The sequence below is a fragment of the Sciurus carolinensis genome, chromosome 5, assembly GCF_902686445.1.
Source record: "Sciurus carolinensis chromosome 5, mSciCar1.2, whole genome shotgun sequence".
NCBI lineage: Eukaryota > Metazoa > Chordata > Mammalia > Rodentia > Sciuridae > Sciurus > Sciurus carolinensis.
Window position 1 is genome coordinate 125267795 of NC_062217.1, and position 22226 is coordinate 125290020.

Sequence of the window (22226 nt, forward strand, 5' to 3'; positions counted from 1 at the left end):
TATTCTTACTTTAGAGTTTTTGCATTTACTTCATGTTAAAAATGTTCAAATTTTGAAAAGTTTGTCATCTCCCTAATGTAATGTAAATCATTGAAATGCTGGGAAAAAAATTCACCTGCAACTGAGTGGAGTATATTCCATGGGGTGTCCTGCAACACTTTACTTCTGTAGTAACTGAATAACTTTGGAATTCAAAGCTTAGCATATTTTACCTTTGTTTTTGTTTCCAAGTGGATGGTGATGGTTTAGTGTTTTACTAATAAATTTTATAAAACAAACTTTTTCTTCGATATTAATTTGATACCCAAGAAAGGTTACATCTTCAGACTTCCCCCCCTTAACATAATTAAACTCATTTCTTCTAAAAGGCTTCTGAGAGTTTGTTATTATCCCATGAGAATTTGCAGCAGGGACATCTTTCACCAGAATATTTGTGATCTATTCTGAAGTCATAAAACATAATAATGAAATGATCACCCGTGAAACTGTCACCCAGTTCTCTTTAGCTAGTAGTTACCAAAGAAATATTGACATTTACTTTCTGGATGCAGATATGTCAGTAAAAATATTTTCATGCTTGTCTTATATTGAGCTTTAGTCTTTTTTTTTTAAAGTTTCCTTTTATGGAGTATTTTTATCTCTTGGTACTTTGCTTCCTAATTGTAGTCCCTCCCCTCCTTTAAGAAAAAAAAAGTCCTGTTTATATTAAATGGAATTAAAAACATACTTCCAGTTTCAGAGCAGATTTATCATCTGCCCTTCAGGCTGTTCTTTAATATAGAGCTCTTAAGAATGAATATCTTAAGACATTCTCCAGATGTTTTAAACTTTAGCAAACTTTGCGGTTTTCTTTATTGGAATCTTTGTTTGTAGTATTTGGAAGATGAAAGAAAATATCTTCTCAGTATCTAAACACTTTTCATATTGGTTTTAAATGTCTTGCTGCAAAGGCATGCATAAAATAAAACTTCTACATTGGTTTTAAAAGGTAATATCAAAATGAGAATTGTATTAACAGTAATATAAAAAGAATGTTGTATGTGGTTTTGAATTTACATTGCCGTGTGGTTAGTATTTGTTTTGTGTAGCAGCAACATTTTGTTAATTGTTTAATAATTTATTTAGTAGATTTTTTCTTCATTCCTTAGTACAGTGGGAATTGAGAATGCATCACACATCTTCTAAACTATTGAGAAGTTTGAGCTTATAATTTAAGATGTCAATCTTTAGTTCCTTTTTTTTAAGGATCATAGCCTAATTGATAATTCTCTTCAAAATCAACAACTCAGTTATTCCCCTTCAATGATAAAAGTACTTGATAACATTTATTGAATGCTTACTTCAAAGTAAATATCATAAAAAGTTGAAATAGTGCATACAGATATCCCCCACCCCCATACACACACATTACGCTGAGGGAAAGCAATGAATAGCACCTTATTTGATCTCATTTGTTTATACTTGATTTTGTTTTCTCTCACTGGGCAACATTATAGATGTGTGTTGGCCTAACATTTACATGTTATGATTAAATTTCTATCTAGAAATGAAGTTCTAAATTATTGTTTTTATGAATTCTTTTGCCTTAATTTTCTTTATATTGTAATGTTCAACATAGATACAATGGACATAGACAAAAATAAAATCAATGTTAAATCCTTTTTAAAATATTTAAGGGAAACCTGTTTTCATTAAAATCTGTAAAAGTCTGTGGTTCTACTCTCTCAAGAATTTAACAGCAGCAACTGGAAGGCTGCTGGAGGAAGGCTCATCAGCAAAATGGAGAAGACAGAGTTAAGAGTATAAAGATAAATCAGGAGGAAGGGGAAATGCTCATTTTATCCTTCCATAGTTTGTCCATCCAGCCATATTCATTCATCTCATTTTCTTTTTAGTGTGTACCCAGTATCTGTCAGCCATTATGCTTAAATACGGCAGAATACAAATTGAGAAAGTCTTTTATGCCATGTTTTTACAAATGAGGAAAATTACTAATTTCAGAGAATTTAAATTCCTTTCCCCATCATACAGTTAAATGATAATGAGATTAAAACCAGGCCCGACACCAGAACCTTTACTTTTAACCATTAAGGAATGCTGCCTACCCTAATACTTGTGATATCAAATCATAAACCAGTATCAGGTCAGTATTATATGTCCTTACTAAGGAATTTGAGTATGTTGGACCTTCTTTCCTTCCTCCTTTCCCTCTCCTCCTTCCCACCTTTCTTCTTGAAATTCTGCCTTCTCTTGTTTCTTTTTTCTGGCAGGTGACTGTTTTCAATCCCTCTTTGTTGGTACCTTTTCCTCTTAAATATCATCATTCTTCGGTTCCATTCGCTGGGTTCTTCTGGTGTATCTGGACATGGGTTTTTGTTGTTTGTTTATTTGTCTACCCTGTTTGGAGTTTTGTGAGATTCTTAAATCTGTAAGAATATGTTTTTAGTTAAATTTGGGAACCAACCCCCTTCATTCCTCCCTTTCTTCCCTTCCCTTCTTTCCCTTTCCCTCTTCCTTTCCCTCTTCCCTTCCCTTTCCTTTCTTCCTTTCCTTCCTTTGCAGAGGATTTAACACAGGACACTGTGCAGGATAGGCAAATACTCTACTACTGAGCACATTCCCTGCTCAAATTCAGGAATTTTTTTAACCATTATTTAATTTGTTTTCTTTTGTGCATTGCACTTTTTCTTTTCTAGAATTAAGAGGATAAAAATGTTAGTTCTTTGGTACTTTTCCCAGGTCTCTTGAGTAATTGTTGAGTTTTTGAAAAACTCTTTTTCTGTATGTTGCTCAAATTGGAAAATTTTAATTGCTTTATCTTTTGTGGGGTGCGGGTACTGGGGATTGAACTCAGAGGCACTTGACCACTGAGCCACATCCCCAAGCCTATTTTGTATTTTATTTAGAGACAGGGTCTCACTGAGATGCTTATAGCACCTCACTTATGCTCAGGCTGGCTTTGAACTCCTGATCCTCCTGCCTCAGCCTCATGAGCCAGTAATTGCTTTATCTTTTAAGTATATTGACTTAGTTCTGTTTTCTCCATTTTGCTTTTGAGTCAATCTGATGAGTTTTAAAGTTTCAGTCACTGAATTTTAAGTTCCAAATTTTCATTTGGTCTTTTCTATATCTTCTTTGCTGAGCCTTCATCCTCTTCCCCCCGCTGCCCTCTGATATTTCAAGAGTTCTAGTACTTTGAGGTTCCCTGGAGCTCTCCTTTTGGTCCTTTAACCAGACAACTGAGTGTTTATTTTTCCACTATTGATGAATACTTCCTATTACTTTACCCAGATCTGGGGCTAAGGAGTAGACAGATACAGAGGGAATAATCTAATTTTAGATCTAGCTAATGAATTCTTATTTCACACACCAACTATTGTTTAGATGTGTATTTTTAACTAGATGTTTATTTTACCCATGATTTTCAATGCTTTGAAGAAATTCTTCATTCATCTAGTTTTTTGTGCATCCTTCATTTATTCCTTTGAAAATATAGTTATTTTGAAGTGCCCTTCTTCAATTTCAGCATCTAAATAGTTCTTGAATCTTTTTCTTTTGTCTTTTTTTAAAAAAGTTATTCTTCTTGGCATAACTTTCAGTTGTTTATTGTTTACTTGACAGTGTTTATATAGATCCTTCAGATTGTATCTTCCACCAGTGTTCATCCTTTTCTCTGTGAGACCCATACAGAGTGAGGGTAATGTTGATCCCTTAATAATTATCAGGGATTAGGCTAGGTCAAGATTATTTTCAGTTTTGATTGTTCAGTCTACCCTGTTTGCCTCTGCTCCTGTAGCCCAAACCTCTGGGACTTCTAAACGAGACCAGTGATTTTTTTTTTTTTTTTTTTTTTTTGTCCCATCAACTCTGAAATAGTCTACCAGAACAAGGACACAGCTGCTCTTTGGGGTTCCAGATAAATTCTTTATTCTTCTGCCCCACACACCTTCAGAATTTGACAACCTCCTCAATGGAGAAACTGATATATTGTTCTAGACTTTTAGTTTCCCATTTTGTAACTTTAGTCTTATGTAACTGTTAAAAATCCCTACTCTTTTTATTCCCTTTCCCTCTATCCCATCCCTGTCTTCTACTAAACCCCAAAGTCTGAATTTTCAGCTTCTAGATTTAACCAGTGTAGATAGATGTATGGTCTCCCCCATACCCCTCAAAAGAGTTCTTACAGATCCTTAGTTTTTATTCTCCACTCCTTCTAGGGTTTTCATTGTTTTTAGTTTCTCTTTTCTTGCCTGTCTTTTGTAAGCAACTATCAGCCTGAGAGAATTTTTTTTTTTTTAAAGGTGATTTTGTTTAATTTCTTTAGCTTACCATGAAGTTTCAGAATTCAGCAGGTGTGTTATGGGACAAACTGGCTGTATGTTTGAGGTTGGGAAATGTTAAATTTTTTCTCTCTAACCTCGTTTTCTTGGCTGCAAATGTGGGCAGGTGGGACAGAAAACTGCTAGTTCTGGTCTACCCTGTGAACAGTTCTCACTTCTCTGGAAATGTATCCACTTTGCCTTGTTGCTTCTTAAACTCTTTGTCCCTCAACAATATGAGTTATGATTTTTTGGACTTTCTAGTTGTTGTCAGTAGGGATGTTGACTGTGATGCACTGTATGCTCATGAGAACTAGAAGTTTAATGTTATATTTTGGTAGGGATTTTACACGCTTGTTCCTGTTGAGTGATATGTTTTAAAGTTTGGTAGAGAGAAATAATTAGTTATTGCCGGTGGGAGGAGAGAATAACTTGTATTTTGGAACTGCCTATGGACATGTGTGTAACATTCTAGGTTTTACCAAAAGACTGCATATGTTATTTTGAGAACTATTTTTTTATATTATTTTTTTCCCTTACATCTGTTTTTTCCTTGTATGGTTTAAAACTAAATGTCAAACAGTTAACTGTTTAGTGAAAATTATAAAGTGGCTTAGTGAAATTCTGTGGTGTTTTTATAATGGGTGAAAACCTAAGACACCTATCATTTAGGAATAATCATTTTAATCATCCGTATATGTACAAAGTGCTTTTCAACAGTATATTTGATTATCTCACATGCAAAGAACTTCATCTTCAAAGTTATGAATGGGACTAATTAAACCTTTAAACATTTTAGAATTGAATAAGGGCTTATCTAAGTAACACATGCTTAAAACCACTTTCTTATCAAAGAAAATAAAATTAGAGGTTAGAGAAATACCTTTAAATTACATGAACTAATGAACTAATCATTTAACCCTAGTTTTGAATGACTTACTTTTTCCATTTTTTTAAAAATATGCTTAAATATAAACAGATGTGAGAAATGTTCTTTTGGCTTTTATCAAACTGACATTTAAGTGAATTTTTTTCAACCTCACCAAACATTTGTGGTCAATGATTTCAGACCTTTGAATCTTAAATTTTGCCTATGGAACCCTGTCTCCATGTTATTCTATTAGCATTTGATGTTAATAAGTGTACCTGTTTAGAATTACTTATGCTTTAAATTTATTATTTGTTTAGATGGAGAAGTCTAGGAAAGAACTTCATTTAAAAAATCCCCCTTGGCAGTTATGAATGCCTTCTTAAGGAAGTTAAATTTTCAGTTTTTCTATAAAGGTTTTGTCTTATTACTCCTATATCTGTCTTCATGAAATGTTTAACATTGTTGATGTTTATTTCTGTCTGTAGTGATGTTAGCACAAACTGTGTCTTTTCTTCAGGTATATGATGAACCCTCTGTCTGTCTTTCTCTATTTCTCTTATTCTTCCTGAGTTTGGAGTAATACAGTAGCTTTAGTTTCTGTGAAAATGAAAAACAGTTTCTTTAGATAGAACTAGAAATGATGAGTGTTGGGTTTTGCCCATTTTTCAGGTGCTAATTCTTATATCTTCCTTAAATACTTCTTTCCATAAAAGAATAATCATTGCTACATTTAGGGTGTAATCATGAAATCTTTTTTATTTTAAGAATCATTTGCTTCTTGTTCACTAAGTGGAAAAATTACACATTAAAAATTAAACTTTTTTTTATGTGCTTTGATTTCTATTCTCCCTTTATTTTCCTTATTATTCTTCTTTTAATTTTTTTCTGGCCTTTTAGGTTACATTTTTCTGGGTGCATCCTAAAAATAATTAAGCCACAGCTACCTTTTATTAAAATAATTCATTTAGTTTCAGGTCACAGAGTATTTTTTGTAAATATTCTTATTTTTATTTTTTACAATTTTAATGTTTCCCTCGTTATTAGATGGATAGTCTTCCTGAATCTTTTTTTCACAACTTACCTATTAGTTGTGAAAAATCTATCAAAAGTCATTTAAAGTTTAGAGGGTAATGAATCTGAATTCCCTCATCTTTTTCAAAACAAATATAATCACACATAACCTGCACCTTCAGAATTGCTAGAATACAGAATATACTAATAATTTGAATTTTTTATAAGTAAAGAAACAAAGATCTTATTCCAGTATTTTCATCTAAACATTTGTACAGCCTAGGGAGGTTTAATAGACTATAAGAAAGAGGAGTAGAGTATTTAAAATGTACATAAAGAACAGACTATCACTTCTGAAAGAAAAACATCAACACAAATTTCAGACGTGTTTTGGACAGAGGGAAGGATCAGGCAGGTACTCTTTCCAGTACACCATCTCTAGTTCGTTCTAGTTAGGAACTTGTTCAGTAGGGGATACTGAGCTATGTCCTGGACCTCAGTGCTGGGCATCTAACTGGAAGAAGGGAGATATACAGTGGGAAGATAAGGAATGAGAGAAGAAAATGGCCCTGGATTGGAATTAGATATATCTGTATGAGCCTGTGCATTCAAATGATTTTAGAGGTACAAAGTACATCTTAGGAAGTTCCCACTGAGGTATTATAAGTGATAGAAGTGCATGATATACAGCCTACTACGAAATTATTCTGAAAAACTACATATTTGTCTATGATCTATAGAGAATAAAATCTATAAAATGTTAAATATCGGTAAATTTGGTTAAAGGTGTACAGCTGTTTGTTGTAAGAGGCTTTTAGCACTTTGATAACATTGAGACTATTTCAGAATCAGAAGTTTAGAAAATAAATCACTAAAAGTCTTAAGTTTGTAGCTTTATTTGGATAATGGTATTAATTTTACTTATTTCAAGATTATTTGGAGCTCTAAATGTGTTTCACATGTGTCTTTCTGTACCCACGTGTATGTCTTCTGTATAGATAGGTATTTCAGTCTGTATACATATATACATACATGATAACAGATGGAGGAATGAATATATAGGTAGGTAGATCTGGTCTTTCGGAATTTCCTTGTTTGTTTCCTTAGGGGTGTGTGTGTGTGTGTGTGTGTGTGTGTGTGTGTACACGTATATATGTGTATGTATGTCAGACTTGTTAAGTACGTTGAAGTGTAATTTCCATATAATAAAGTTCACCCTTTAAAGTATAATATATATAATAAAATTCACCCTTCAAATGTATAAAATTATTTGACTTCTGAAAAATACTTACATTGTGTAACCATGACTAAAATAGAAATTTTTCATTGCCCTTAAGACTCATCCTTCCTCATAATTAGTTTTCTTTCCTGCCCTTCCTCTCTGACAGCTGATTTTTGTCTCTGTTGTTTTGTCTTATCCAGAGTGTCAGAAGAATGGAATCATATTATATGTAACCCTTTTATATCTGACTCCTTTGACAAAGTATAGTGGTTTTGAGGATCAGCCATGTTGTGGAAGGTATTAGTTGTGCATTTCTTCTTATTACTTAGAAGTATTCCTTGAATTAATTTTTTGCAGTTTGTCTATTTGCTAATTGATGGATGGATATTTGGTTGTTTCAAGTATTTGGAAACAATACAGCTGTTAAAATGTTTGGGTACTTGAGATCTCTAGCAAATAAATTTTTTAATTTTCTAAGAAATTGCCAAAATGCTATACCATTTTGCGTTTCCATCAGTAATGTATGAGAGTGTCACTAGTTTTGAATCCTTGGCAGCACTTAGTATTTTCTCCAATATTGTTAGCGTTTTAAAAAGTCTTTATTTTTAAAAAATTTATTTTTATTTTACAGACCATTTTGATTTATTGTGCACAAATGGGGTACAACTTTTTGCTTCTGTGGTTGTACATGATGTAGATTCACACCATTCAGGTAATCATACATGTACATAGGGTAATAATGAAAAAGCCTTTTTAATAGGTGTATCTCCTTATGATTTTTTTAATGACTAATAATATTGAGATCTATTCTTAGGGTTAGGGATGTAGCTCAGTGCTTGTTTTAATCACCTTTTCCACCACTGTGACCAAAAGACCTGTCAAGAACACTTGTATGCAGAAAAATCTTTGGGGCTCCAATTTCAGAGATCATTTATTCTGGGCCCCCACTGAGGGAGAGCATCATGAAGGAAGAGTGTGGTGGAGGAAAGCAGCTTAGGACATGGCATCAGGAAGCAGAAAGAGTTCTACTCCTTGGAGACAAAATGTGAACGCCAAAGCCATGCCCACAGTGACTTCCAGCCATACCCTACCTGCTGACAGTTCATTCAAGTGAATTCATACACTGATGATTTTAGGCTTTCATAACCCAGTCATTTCACCTGTACACATTCTAGCATTGTCTCACACGTGAGGTTTTGGGGGACACCTCATACCTAAACTGTAACAGTGCTCTAGCACTTGTCTGACATGTCCATGGTCCAGGGTTCGATCTCTTGCACCTCCCCCAAGTGTTTATTTGCCATCTGTATTTTTTTCTTGGGTAAAACTTTTGACCTATTCTTTATCAGATTGTTTTCTCATTGAGTTTTCAGAGTTGTTTATATGTTCTGCATGATATATCCTTTTAAAAAAATTATATTTATAACAAATATAAAATCTTTCTATAATAGACTATTAATCTCCAGTGAAGAATAATTATTCAAAATGCCCCCACTTTCAACATTTTCTTATATATATTTGTGTGTGTGTGTGTGTGTTTATTTTTTTGTTTGTTTGTTTGTTTTTGTTTTAGTTGTAGGTGGACACAATACCTTTATTTTATTTCCATGTGGTGCTGAGGATTGAACCCAGGGCCTCATGCATGCCAAGCAAGTGCTCTACCATTGAGCCACAATCCCAGCCCCCCACATTCTCTTTTAACTTTATAAATTCTACTAGATCATACTTAATCTTCAAATTATGGGTAAAATTTACTTTTTCATTCAGATTATTATGTAGGTACCACAGTCAATGGAATTAAGGATCTTGTGATTTTTTTTTAATGTATAGTGCTTTTATATGCTTATATTAACATCTCCCCAAAAATATTTTTGTTCTGACTTGTCCTCCTAGTTTTCTTTATTTTAGGATGTAGACTAGCATTCTTGAGTGCTAACTTTTCTAAGTCGAATAGTCATACTACAGTGAATATGTTGTTTTTCTGTTATCCAACTTCTTAAAACTATTTGAAAATCCCTTACTTTATTCTGTATTATAACTTCATAAAGTCTCACAAAATGACTAGTTGTATTTAATTAATTAATTAATTTATCATATTGGGGATTGAACCCAGGGGTGCTTTATATTTTCAGTCCTTTTCTTTTTCTTTTCAGACAGTTTTGCTCAGTTGCTTAGGGACTTATTAAGTTGCTGAGACCGGCCTTGAACTTGAGATCCTTCTGCTTCAGCCTCCTGAGTTGCTGGGTTTACAGACATATGCCATCTTATTTGGCATGACTAGTATATTTTAATGATGACTAAAAAAAAGTTAGTTACTGTTCATTCACTGTGACACCATATTTCTTCCATTAAATTTTTCAGTCACCTTCCTGTAATTTGTCTGCTATGTTGTAGTTAGTATAATAATTATTGCTTTTGAAAAAGTTAACGTTTTATAATATACCACCCTGCATTTATTTCCGTTAATACTTAGGCCTTGATTTCAAATGACTTTTGTTGGAAATGATGAATTATGTTCAGTTGCCTGTGTTTACTTTGGTCATTTAGTCACTGCTATTCTACAAGTAGCTCTTGATCTAGCAATATTATTATTATTATTTTTACAGTGCTGAGGAGCAAACCCAGGGCCTAATGCATGCTTAGCAAGCTGTTTACTGCGGAGCTACATCCCCAGCTCCAGCAACATTATCTTTCTTTTTAACAGAAGTCAGTGCTGTCTTTGTTTTAGCAGACTTGAAATTTCCATACTGGATCATTTCATTTGATACCTTTTCTTGTATTTGGAATAACTCTGAAGTGGTCCAATATCTCAAGAGATTTAATACTAAACTAGCTTGTTTAAACCTTTACCACATTAGTCATTAGACTTGAAAGCTTCTCTGCTTCCTTGTACTGTTCTTCTCAAAAGCAGAGCAGATCTTTAGATAGCTGTTAATATTGTTCAGCAGTTGTAATCGTTATATATGAAGTATTTGGAGATATTTTATATGGTAGTGGAAAGCATTACTTAGAATTTAAATTCTCTTATATAGTGTCAAAACAAGTATTAAAATTCATTTAGAATGGTAAGGTATGATTTTTCTTCTAAGATTAGTCCTTAAAAAATTCTGAATTACTTTCCAGTGACATAAATTTTTATTTAAAAGTGTTCTTTAGTTAAAATATTTTCATTACAAAATAAATATAAACCTGATCAAATGATAGAAAGGGAAAAGACATAATAAAGTGCTGTACACATGTTAATGTATTTCTTATTTTTCTTTGAATTTTAAAGAAAAAGTACTAACCATGTTGAATACATTTTTACATTTTTGATAATGTCATTAAACAGTAAATACAGGGGTCCTGTATTATATTTTACTTTTCATAAACTACAGATGTTCACATTTTGATATTTTGACTTTGTCTAATTTGCTTCCCTTATTTAATACATTTTAATATATTCATTCACTCCATACTCTTCATATCTTTGTAATATAATTTTTTTCTGTAATAGTGAAACATATAAATACTAATAATATTACAAGCTTTATTGTATGTTTCCAGTGATAATTACCATAATTTATTTAATCATTTCTTTTTCTTTTGAATATTTACATTGTTTTGGGACTTATTACATATTACAGTAGGATGAGCAACTTTAGCATACTTATGCATAGCATCTGTTATGATTTGGATTACTTTCATGGGGTAGAGTTCCCCAATCAATAGAATTTTACAATAATAGGGAATAGACGTTTTTGTGACTCACGATATATAGTGCCAAATTTCTTTTCAAAAGAGTTCTGTCACTACTATTGTACGATTATGTCAACTTTTCCACATCCCCACTAGTGCTGAATATTATAATTTGTATACTTAGCTAATTAGTTGTGTAGATGTATGCATTGATTACTAGCATGAAGGGGTTCATTAGTTTTCAACATTAATGCATTATTTTTTTTCTTTTGTTTTTTGTTCATTTGTCCATTTATCTGAGCCTTAATATTTTTCTTTCTCTTTTGTGTAAGCACTTAACTTTTGGTGAAATAACCTTTTTTCTTATTAAACATTCTCTTTTTGTTACATTTAAATTTTTTTGGTTTTGCTTTTGTATAGAAAAGCTTTACGTTTTGTTATAAAGCTGGTTGTGGTACTGGCGCAGTGGTGCACTCCTGTAATCCCTGCAGCTGGGAGAGGTTGAGGCAGGAGGATAGCATGTTCAAAGCTAACCTCAGCAACTTAGCTAGGCCCTAAGCAACATAGTGAGACCCTGTCAAAATAAAAAATAAAAAGGGCTGGGGAGGGAGTTGGGGTTGTAGCTCAGTGGTAGAGCTCTTGCATGGCATGTGTGAGACACTGGGTTTGATTCTCTGTACCACATATAAACAAATAAAGGTCCACTGACAACTAAAATAATATTTTAAAAAAGAGGTGTGGCTGGGGATGTGGTTCAGTGGTTAAACACCCCTGGATTCAGTCCCTAGTACCAGGAAAATAAGTAAAAACAAAGTTGGTTGTGATGATGTTGGAATGTACACTTTAAGTGGATGAATTGTGTGGTACGTGAATTTATATTTTTGAAAAGCTGTGAGGACAAAAAGAAAGAGGGAAGGATGAAGGGAGATGAAGAGCGAAGACATTGGTAGTTTTGGAGTTTACATATACATCAAATTAGGGAGGTCTTTACCATGACACTGATATGCTTAAATTTCACTTCTGTAAGGCGCAAGTAGTTGGGAAACCACCCTAGTTTTCCAAATAGTGTTTATTTAAAGTAATCACTCTTTCTTTGTTGTGTCTCCTAGCACTTCTTCCTCAATTTTATTGCATTTGCTTTCTATTATACTAAATGTTATTTTTCAAATTTGCAGTCTGTTGTGGCATCTTCATTATAATGCTGATATGCTTTGGTTCATTTTGTGTGTGTATATTTTTTATAAATTTATGCTTTATATATATATGTATATACACACACACACACATATATAAGCATTTTTTTTACTTTCAGTAAGATGTAGAAGAGGAAGGAAAATGTTTCATCATCTCTCTTGAAGTTTAAGGTTTTAATTTTTATGCCTCTTAAACTGATTCCAAGGGTTGCAGTAATAAATGAAGTTTTTGTTCCTATAGAAAACTCTCATAGTTATGTTGAATGAGGAAAAAGGTTTCTGTATGTTTATAGTTAATAAGTAATTCTGATACTGGGATTTGATTTTGACTTACCGGTTTGCCATATGTGACCTTTGTTTGGTAATATATGAATTTTATTTTTACTTTCTGTTTCTTGTAATGGTTAATTACAGAGTCTATATATTTAAATTCTCATAATTGTACATTTGTAGGAAGATTTCTTAAATGTAGAAATTTAGTTTGCCATACAAAACGTTAGTTTATTTCTTTAATATAAATTCATAATTTTACTGATTTTATTCTATTTTTTCACTAATTTTATTTTAATGTACTTTTAGTCAGAAAAATTTACATTGTGACTTTGAAATATGCTAACATATTTTTTTTGTACTGTGATTTCCTCATAGGTTTGATGAACTTGTAAAAAAATTCAAAGTTGAATATCATGCTGGTGGCTCTACCCAGAATTCAATTAGAGTGGCTCAGGTTGGTTAATTATTTTAAAAATTAAAAAGAAAAAGATTCAAAATGATTCTAAACTTCTGAGAATTTTATATAATTGTTCCAATCTATATTTTTTTGCTATAGAATAGTTTTATCTATTTTGAATTGGGAATTTAATAGTCAATGCCCATCTAATAAGCAAAAATTATTTAAATTGCTATTTCTTGGGTTATTGTTAAACTTGAACATCTTTTAATGTTTATTGTTCATTTACATTTTTCTTAGGCATTTGTAACCATTTTTACTATTGATTTTATAATTTTTTTACATGTTAATGATTTGTAGACATACTTGAGATTTTGTGGATAACCTTCGTTTTGATCAAATAAATTGAAAGTATTCCTTGTTTGTTATTAGATTAACTTTGCATATGTCTTTTATTATGCCAAATTTCTTAATGTAACTTTCAGTGTTTCTAATGTAATTAAACTTTATGGCTTCTGAAGCTGGATGTGATGGCACACACCACTAACCCAACTACTTGGGAGGCTGAAGCATGAGGATTGCAAGTTTGATGCTAGCCTGAGCAACATAGTGAGACCTTGTCTTAAAATCAAAGAACAAAACTATGTAACTTCTCACACTGTGGAACTGGTCTAGGTGTCTGTCAGTGGACAAATGGATAAAGAAAAATGTGGTTTATATACACAATGTAGTTTTATTCAGCCATAAGGAAAAATGAAATTATGTCATTTGCAGGAAAATGGATAGAACTTGAAAATATTATGTTAAGCAGATTAAACCAAACTCAGAAGATCGAGCATCATATGTTTTCTTTCATATTTGGAAGCTAGAGAGGAAAAAAGTACAAGAAATGTGGGGGAAATCTTAGGAAAATCAAAGGGAGAACAGTAAAGTAGAGAAAAAGAACCAAGGGGAGGGAGGAGTAGAGGAAAAGGGGAAATATTGAGGAATGAAATTGGCCAAATTATGTCATTTGCACGTATGAATATATAATAACAAATCCCACCATTATGTACAATTGTAATTCACCAATAAAAAATATTTAAAAAAAACCAAACTTTATAGCTTCTACATTTTATATGGTGCTTAGAAAGGGTATTTTTACTACAAGATATGAAAAAAATCTGCTTTATATATAGATATAAATATATGCATATAGATATATATGTGTGCATCTGTCAGAATGTCTAAATTTGGGCATATCTTTTATATACATATATGTTTATGTGGATGTATTATGTGAATCTTACACCCATACCATCTAATGGGTAATTGAATAAACACATTTTGAGATATACTCTTTGGGTTAACAGTCTAAGCTAATGTGGAGTTAATGAGTGTGTATTCCTTTTAAACTTCCTGCTTTGAAGGATATGAAAAAGCTTTATGTACCTCTGGTTCTTACCTCTGAAATTGAAAGCTAAGTCACAATCCTGCTCATTTTAGTCATAAGTTAGTTCTCATTGATGGGGTAATTGTGATTTTTGTTGATAAATGCTTTCCCTTTCAATTCAATTAACTCCAAGGACCTTCAAGAACCAGAGAAGTGGAAAATTGAGAAATAAATACAGATGATTGATTGACTGATTTATTTTGTTGCATTAAACATATAGTATATAATCTTTCTACATAGAAAGTTCAAATTCAAGTGTAGTATTATAATATTTTAGGTTGTAAAATGAATCTTTGATCATTTTTATGAAGAAACCTGAGGAGGACATCTTTGTAATTGTCAATTAATTTGTATTATTTTTGTAAAACATCCTGTTGGTCACTGTTTGAACCCAGGTTAAATAGAAAAAAAGGTGTTTTCTTTTTTGTTCTTAAGATACTGTTATTAGTCTGCTCTGGCTGTCATGACAAAGGACCACAGAGTGGATGGATTAAACAACAGAAATTTATTTTCTTAACAGTTCTGGATGCTGAAAGTACAAGAACAGAGCTGTTTTCTTATGAGGACTTTCTTCATGGCTTCATAGATTTCTGCCTGTTATCCAGTTTATCCCAAGACTGTGTATGCACCTCTATTACTCTCTGATGTAGGCAAGGTGACCAGCCATCCCTCTTTGCCAGGGTTTTCCCAGTTTTAGCAGTAAAAGTCTTAAATCTAGGAAACTCCTGTGTAGAATACAAAAAGACACCTTTTTTTTGGTAATAGACATGAGTTGGGGAAATAAAGATAGCCCCTAAAGTAGGGATTTGAAAGCAACAGTAATTTTTTTTTCACACTGAGGACTGAACCTACAGATACTTTCCTGTGTATATCTCAAGTCTGTTTTTGTTGGTGGGCTGGAAGGCGGGGAGATACTGGGGATTGAAGCCAGGGATGCTTTTGCCACTGATCTGTATCATATACCCAGTCCTTTTTAAATTTTTTTATTTTGAGACAGGGTGTTGCTAAGTTGCTTAGGGTATTACTATGTTTCTGAGGCTGGCCTTGGACTGGAGTCCTCCTGTCTCAGCCTTCTAAGTTGCTGGGATTACAGGCATGTGCAACAATACCTGACATCCCCGGTCCTTTTTATTTTTATTTTTATTTTTATTTTGAGACATGGTTTGGATAAGTTGCTGAGGGTTTTTCTAAATTGCTGTGATTTGTCTCAGCCTCTTGAACACTGGGATTATCCGCATGTATCACTGTGCTCAATTTGAAAGTAATACTTATTTGGTAAGACATGAATTATCCAACTCTGTCAAACTCGTGATATTTCTGCCAAAGCTTCTCCAGTGACTGTGGTTACATGTGTGCACCCCTTTGCCTCCCGTTGTCAGCTTTAATAAAAATAAAAACACCTAAGCTTATTTAGTAGCAGGTAAAAAAAAAAAATACCACCCCCCACTCACATGTACACACATGCATCTCACCGGAAAAGTACAACAAAATTACATAGAACTTTCTCAGTTCCTTTACTAAAACTTTTAAGTTATTTGGAATCCATTTTTGACACTTCAAGTTCAGTTACCTCTGTGCTTAAAAAAAAAAAAAGGAGACAATTATATGATTGATAAACAGAATAGGAAAACAAACATTTGATACAAAGTAGATAGTTTTATAGAACTAAAAACTAATTCCTGAAATGTGTCTGAATACCTACTGTTGCTGGTAGGTACAATCCTAAGTATTCCTGAAGTACATGCTTTTGTTGGGGAGATACTTAGGTTGATGTCATTACAGTGTACTTGATACATCAGAGATGCAGGTCAAAGTGGATTTTACTTTTGATTATGTCCAGTTTTACCACACACCAAAGGATGATCTAATTGCTCTGATCAGTTCAGAGAATTACTATTGGAAAGGAAACACAAATAAAATTATCTTATTTTATGGGATAAAAAGAAATATTTCATTGTTTTATTGTGTATTGGTATAATGTGTTCAGTCACCTATACTTATAATCTTAAAATGTTTTCAATTTATTATCTTAAGAATATTCAATATGGTGTGTAAAATCTAATTATCAAAGAATTAACAAATGTTAAAATAAGAGGCCAACATTGTGGCACATGCCTATAAACCCAGTTTACTCAGAAGGCATAGGCAGGAAGATCAAGACCAATTTAGTGAGACCTTGTCTTTGGGGGTGATGGGTAAGAGTACTGGGATGTAGCTCAGTGTTAGAGCCCTTGCTTCACATATGTGGGATCCTGGGTTCAGTCTCCAGCATTACAAAAGAAAAATGTTAAAATAAATTATTGTATTTATTTTAACAAAATATTTAAAACATTTTTATATTTTCTCATTTATGTAATTATTCTGTTATTATATATTACCAGTTTTAAATATTCTTATTGTTTAAATAATAGCATTTATGTAAACAGAAGTATTATAGAATCATAAATAATTACAAAAAAGTTCTATATTAGTTTGCTAGGGCTGTCATAACAATATACTAAAGAACAGGTGGCTTAATAGTAGCATTGGGCAAGAATGGAGGAAGGAAGGACTGTATAGAGGGAAAAGAAGGGTGGGAAGGGTCAGGAGGAAGGGAAAAAACAACAGAACGAATTAAACAATATTACCCTATGTAAATTTATGATTATACAAATGGTATGCCTTTACTCCATGTACAAACAGAGAAACAACATGTATCCCATTTGTTTACAATAAAAAAAAATAGTAGCTTTAGGTTCTAATCTCTTCTTATAAGAACCCTGGTCACATATGATTGGGGCAGACTGCAATGGCCTCATTAACCTAATTACCTTGCTGAGATTCTATCTCTACAATACAGTCACATTCTGTGGTAGTAGGAATTTGAGCCTCATTATTGTCCCAGAGATTTCCATCCCACTGTATAAGAATGAGCTGTGAGATGCTGTGAAACCAAAGACAAGCAAAAAGTTCCAGCAATGCATAGTGTGCATTTTACTGGGGGACTTAATGTATAGGAGTTTGGTCAAGGAAGCCAGAAAGATCAGTGGATTCCCTGTGATTTGGGTCTGAGAAAGGGGACTTTCGTAATGGTCATTACCAAAATAACTTCATCCAAACCAAAATGTATCTGTTTTTTTTTAAGTCGATATCAAATATATCAGGCACCTTCCTAGTACTACTGGCACCTGAGTCCAGTTGTAAAGTTTTGCTTATCTTTCTAATGCTTGTGGTTATTTATTGTATGCCAGGAAAACAGACCATGGTTACTTGGGTCAAGCATGGTGGTTGCTACTCAAGTTGACTATACTCAGGTCAAGCTGTATCCCTACATACAATACATGATTATTACCTGGGGTGTGAGGGTTGTCATAGTTAAGGTTATTATAAAGTAATAACATTTGTATAATTGTTTATGGTATATGGTTGATTTTTGGTAGTATATTATTTTGATTCCCTTCTTTTCCTTTTCTGTATATTTTAGTTATTTTTGTTTACCTTTGGGGATTACAATTAACATCCCAAAATATCAACCTAATTTGAATAATAACAACTTAGTTTTAATAGTATCCAAACATACTGTTCCTTTACATCTTCATCCTCTCCTTTTACTTAGTTATTATTGATTATATCTTCATATATTTTGTACCTATTAATAGCGATTTATATTTGTACCTATTAATACAGGTTTGTACATTTACCTTTAAATCATATAGAAATCACAGAGGAATTATAAGGAGCTGAAGTAATTATACCAAAAAGATACTTATACCCCCATGTTCATTGTAGCACTATTCAAAATAGTCAAAATAAGGAATCAATGTAGATACCATTCAGTGGATGAATGGATAAAGAAAATGTGTATCTATACAATGGAATGCTGTTCCGCCATAAAAAAAGAGTAAAATCCTGTCATTTGCAACAACATCAGTGGAAGTGGAGAGATCATGTTAAGTGAAATAAGCCAGACACTGAAAAACAAATACTGTCTGTTCTCATTTATGGAAATCAGTAAGTCAGCCTTATGGAAGAATGGAATAGAATAGTGGTCATTAGAGATTGGAGAAGACAGAGAAGTGAGAGTCACAGAAGTTCCATAAGGGGCACTAGAAGCAGTGTGGAGAAATTACTTTTGGTTTTTCTTTAGCACAAATGGGTAACTTGTTTAAAACAAGTATTTTAAAATCACTAGAAGAGTTTAAAAATTTCCAGCACATAAATCTAATGGTTGAAGAGATGGAAATGGTTATTACCCTGATTTGATTATTACATATTCTGTACTTGTATTGAAATAGAATAACATACCCCCAAAAGATGTATAGTATAATCTCAATTTTGAAAATAAATATTAAAAAAGGAATTTTAAATAAAAGATGAGTAAATAATGGAGTTTTTTTTTTTCTGACAAGAATAATTTTCTTTTTTTTGAATTTTATTTTTACAGACTGCATTTTGATTTTTTGTACACAAATGGGGTACAACTTTTCATTTTGTGGTGTACATGATGTAGATTGTGTAATTATACATATACATAGACATGTACATGTACATATACATGTACATATACATATAATTTGTGTAATTATACATATACATAGAGTAATGATGTCTGTCTCATTTCACTATCTCTTTCTTTCCTTCTCCTACCCGCTCCCCACCACTCCTATTATGTATCATCATCCACTTAACAGAGAAAACATTCAGCCTTTAGTTTTTTGGGATTGGATTATTTCACTTTGCATGATATTCTCTAGTTCCATCCATTTACCTGCATATGCCATAATTTATTCTTCTTTATGGCTGAATAATATTCCCTTGTGTGTATATACCACAGTTTCTTTATCCATTCATCTATTGAAGGGCATGTACATTGGTTCCACAATCTAGCTATTGTGAATTGAGCTGCTATAAACATTGATGTGGCTGTGTTTCTGTAGTATGCTGATTTTAAGTCCTTTGAGTACAAACTGAGGATGGGATAACTGGGTCAAATGGTGGGTCCATTCCAAGTTTCCTGAAGAATCTCCATACTGTTTTTAATGAAGTTTCTTGGTTATGTAGATTCATATCTTTTCAATCAAATTTGCAAGTTTGGGACCATTATAATTTTAAATATTTTTTACTATTCTGTTCTTTCTCATTTCTTCCCATAATGAATATGTTTGTCTGCTTGATGGTTGTTGCCTTGATATTTCTTTGAATATGCTGACTTCACAAATATGCTCTCTTGGTATTTATTATATACTATTATCATTACACAGCACACACACACAAGAGAGAGAGAGAGGGAGAGGGAGAGGGAGTATGAGTGTTTGGTATGGCTATTCATAAAAATTTTCTAAACTTTTGAAACATTAATTACCACATATTGAAGCTATACATTTTCTTAGCCCAGATCTACATAAAATATTACCTCTTTACTAACCTCTTGTATACTCTCTCAATCATTAGAGCCTAGAGGGCAAATAAGATTTGGTCTTCAGCTTCCCATCCCCCAGCCCCATCCCTTGGCAATACTAAGGATTGAACACCCAGGGTCACTTTACCACTGAACTATATCCCCAAGTCCTTTTATTTTTTATCTTGAAACAGGGTCTTGCTAAGTCACTGAGACTGTCCTTGAACTTGTGCTTCTTCTTCCTCTGCTTTCTGTGTTGCTGGAATCAAGTGTGCACCATCATACCCTACTTTGGTCTTCATTTTAATGATCAGCATTCTGATTAAATAAGATAGGATATCATGTTGGGTAACTAAGTGAAGGAGAATTAGTATCCTTTGTTCTATCTGGTAACCTCATCCTTCTCTCCTTATTGGAGATACTTCTCTCATCCTTAGAGAACTTCAATTTTGACATCTTTACATGTTTCTGGTTTTCTTCAATTTGGGAAGAATTAGAGGTTTTTGGAGAGTTAAGTGTCCATCATGTAAAATGCACATTCAGTAAATGTACTCTTTTTTTTTTTTTTTTTTAATTCTTTCTGGAGACAATAGTTTTCTATGATGCTTAGATACCTTTTGGCTTCTTGGAGATTTATGGTATTATCGGACAGTGAATTTTTCAGAATTCCAATGTCCCAACTATGTGAGGTATTTCTATATTGTTTTAAGTTATAGGAACTCAAATGTTTTTAAACTTCCTGCAAATTGATTTCACTTTCATTTTAAAGTACCATTTTTGTGTCTATTTTGAACATTTGATCAAATATTTTAACTTTCTTCTTTGTTAACTGTAATATAAGCAGTCATAGAAATCAATTATTTTTTCTCCCTGTCATCTTACAGCATTGAGGCCTATATTGATTTATGAGACTATTCAATAACAGAAAATAAGTATTTTCATGTTTCTTTAGTAACTGCCATCTTATACAGTAAAATTTTTCTTCTCATTTAAGCAAAGATCTTTGGACAAAATAATACTTCTATCTTTTCTGTGCTGAAAGTAATTTCCTGGAAACTCCTAAATTTGTGCATGTTCCTCACTAAATAGCCATCATTCTAATAAATTTTTTTTCTTTAGGTAGTAGAAATGGCACTTTCTTAATTACAGATTTTCTTTCTTAATCACATATTTAAAACCTTCAGTAATAGGTATGAATTTTTCTTCACATAAGCATTAAACATTTAGCTTGGTCTCTTTGAAATATCAGATCCTTATTTTTATCTTGTAATTCCTAACCTGGTGTTCCAATCTCTGACATTTCAATCTTCCAATTTCTTTCTGTTTTCCAGTTAGATATCTGTATTTATATTTAACTTGTAGTAAAAATTTAACCATGTTTTTGTTTTGTCTTTAATTAAATTTTGAGAGAAGGGCATAAATGCCAGTGTGTTTATGTTTTTATGTAGGTCTGTATCTCAGGGGATGCTTCTAATTGTTGTTTTGATGTAAAATATCATGTAATGAACCAGTTTTCAGAATTTTTTTAACTTTCCCAAACCCTATGTGCAATGAGTTTCTAAAAACAAAAGCAAAAAACAAATTTAAGGAATTACGTTTAATTTAAGTAAAAACATATTGAAAAAAATATAAAGTTGTTATTTCAAGAATCATTTAGCATTTCCAATTAAATTATACTATTTAGAAGTTAAAATTATTTAAGCAAAAAAGCTTATCTTGGTTTTCTGTTCACAGATCTTTTTTTGAAAAGGGTTAATCTGTGTGGTTTGTATTTTTAAAAATATTACTTCTGATTATCTCTTTTGCAACCTATTTCACCTAGAGAAACTAGTTAGAGGTTAAAAGACTTTTTATGAGACATACCTCTGGGAATGTGGGAGTAGTCTAGACTCCTTAGATTATAAAAGAAATGACACTGGAGTGATCAAAGAGAATTCTCTGTTCTAATGCCTTACACCTGGAGCAGTTATAGAAATGTCAATAGCACAACTGTATTTATAAATATCAGGGCAGGATGTGGCAGATGGTGATGCAACACAGAGTCTTGTCAAACCTTTCTGTCATTAAAAAAGAAAGGTACCTGTTAATGCTGATTTTCAGATTAATTATTTTAATTAACGTGGGTCATACTAAGTAAAGTTGACTGTTTAATTGCAATTTCTCTTCATACTTTTTAAAATTTAAATATGAATTAACACCTCCCATTTTCTTTGATAATTTTCCTTGTTGAATTAGACTGTGATTTTTTAAAATTGTTAAAATGGAAGAAAGGAGTGTTTTGTTGTCCTAAGTGATATTTTTGGTGTGTTTATGAATTATGCTAATTTGTATCAGATTATTTAATGCAAAGCAAGTACAGTATTTTATCTCTTCCCTCCTTTCTTCTTTCTCTTTCTCCTTCTCATCATGACCCCTGCTCTAGTTGCTGGGGATTGAACCCAGGGTTGCTTTAC

At 32.5% G+C, this 22226-nt stretch overlaps 1 protein-coding gene across 3 annotated transcripts in view; it reads left to right on the forward strand.

Moving 5' to 3' along the window:
* Adk (adenosine kinase) overlaps window positions 1-22226 on the forward strand; it is a 474524-nt gene that overhangs the window by 132154 nt on the left and 320144 nt on the right. For all 3 annotated transcript variants that reach the window (XM_047553902.1, XM_047553904.1, XM_047553903.1), the window contains exon 4: window positions 12943-13021. In XM_047553902.1, coding sequence (XP_047409858.1) covers window positions 12943-13021 — 79 coding nt within the window. The remainder of the gene's footprint in view (window positions 1-12942; window positions 13022-22226) is intronic.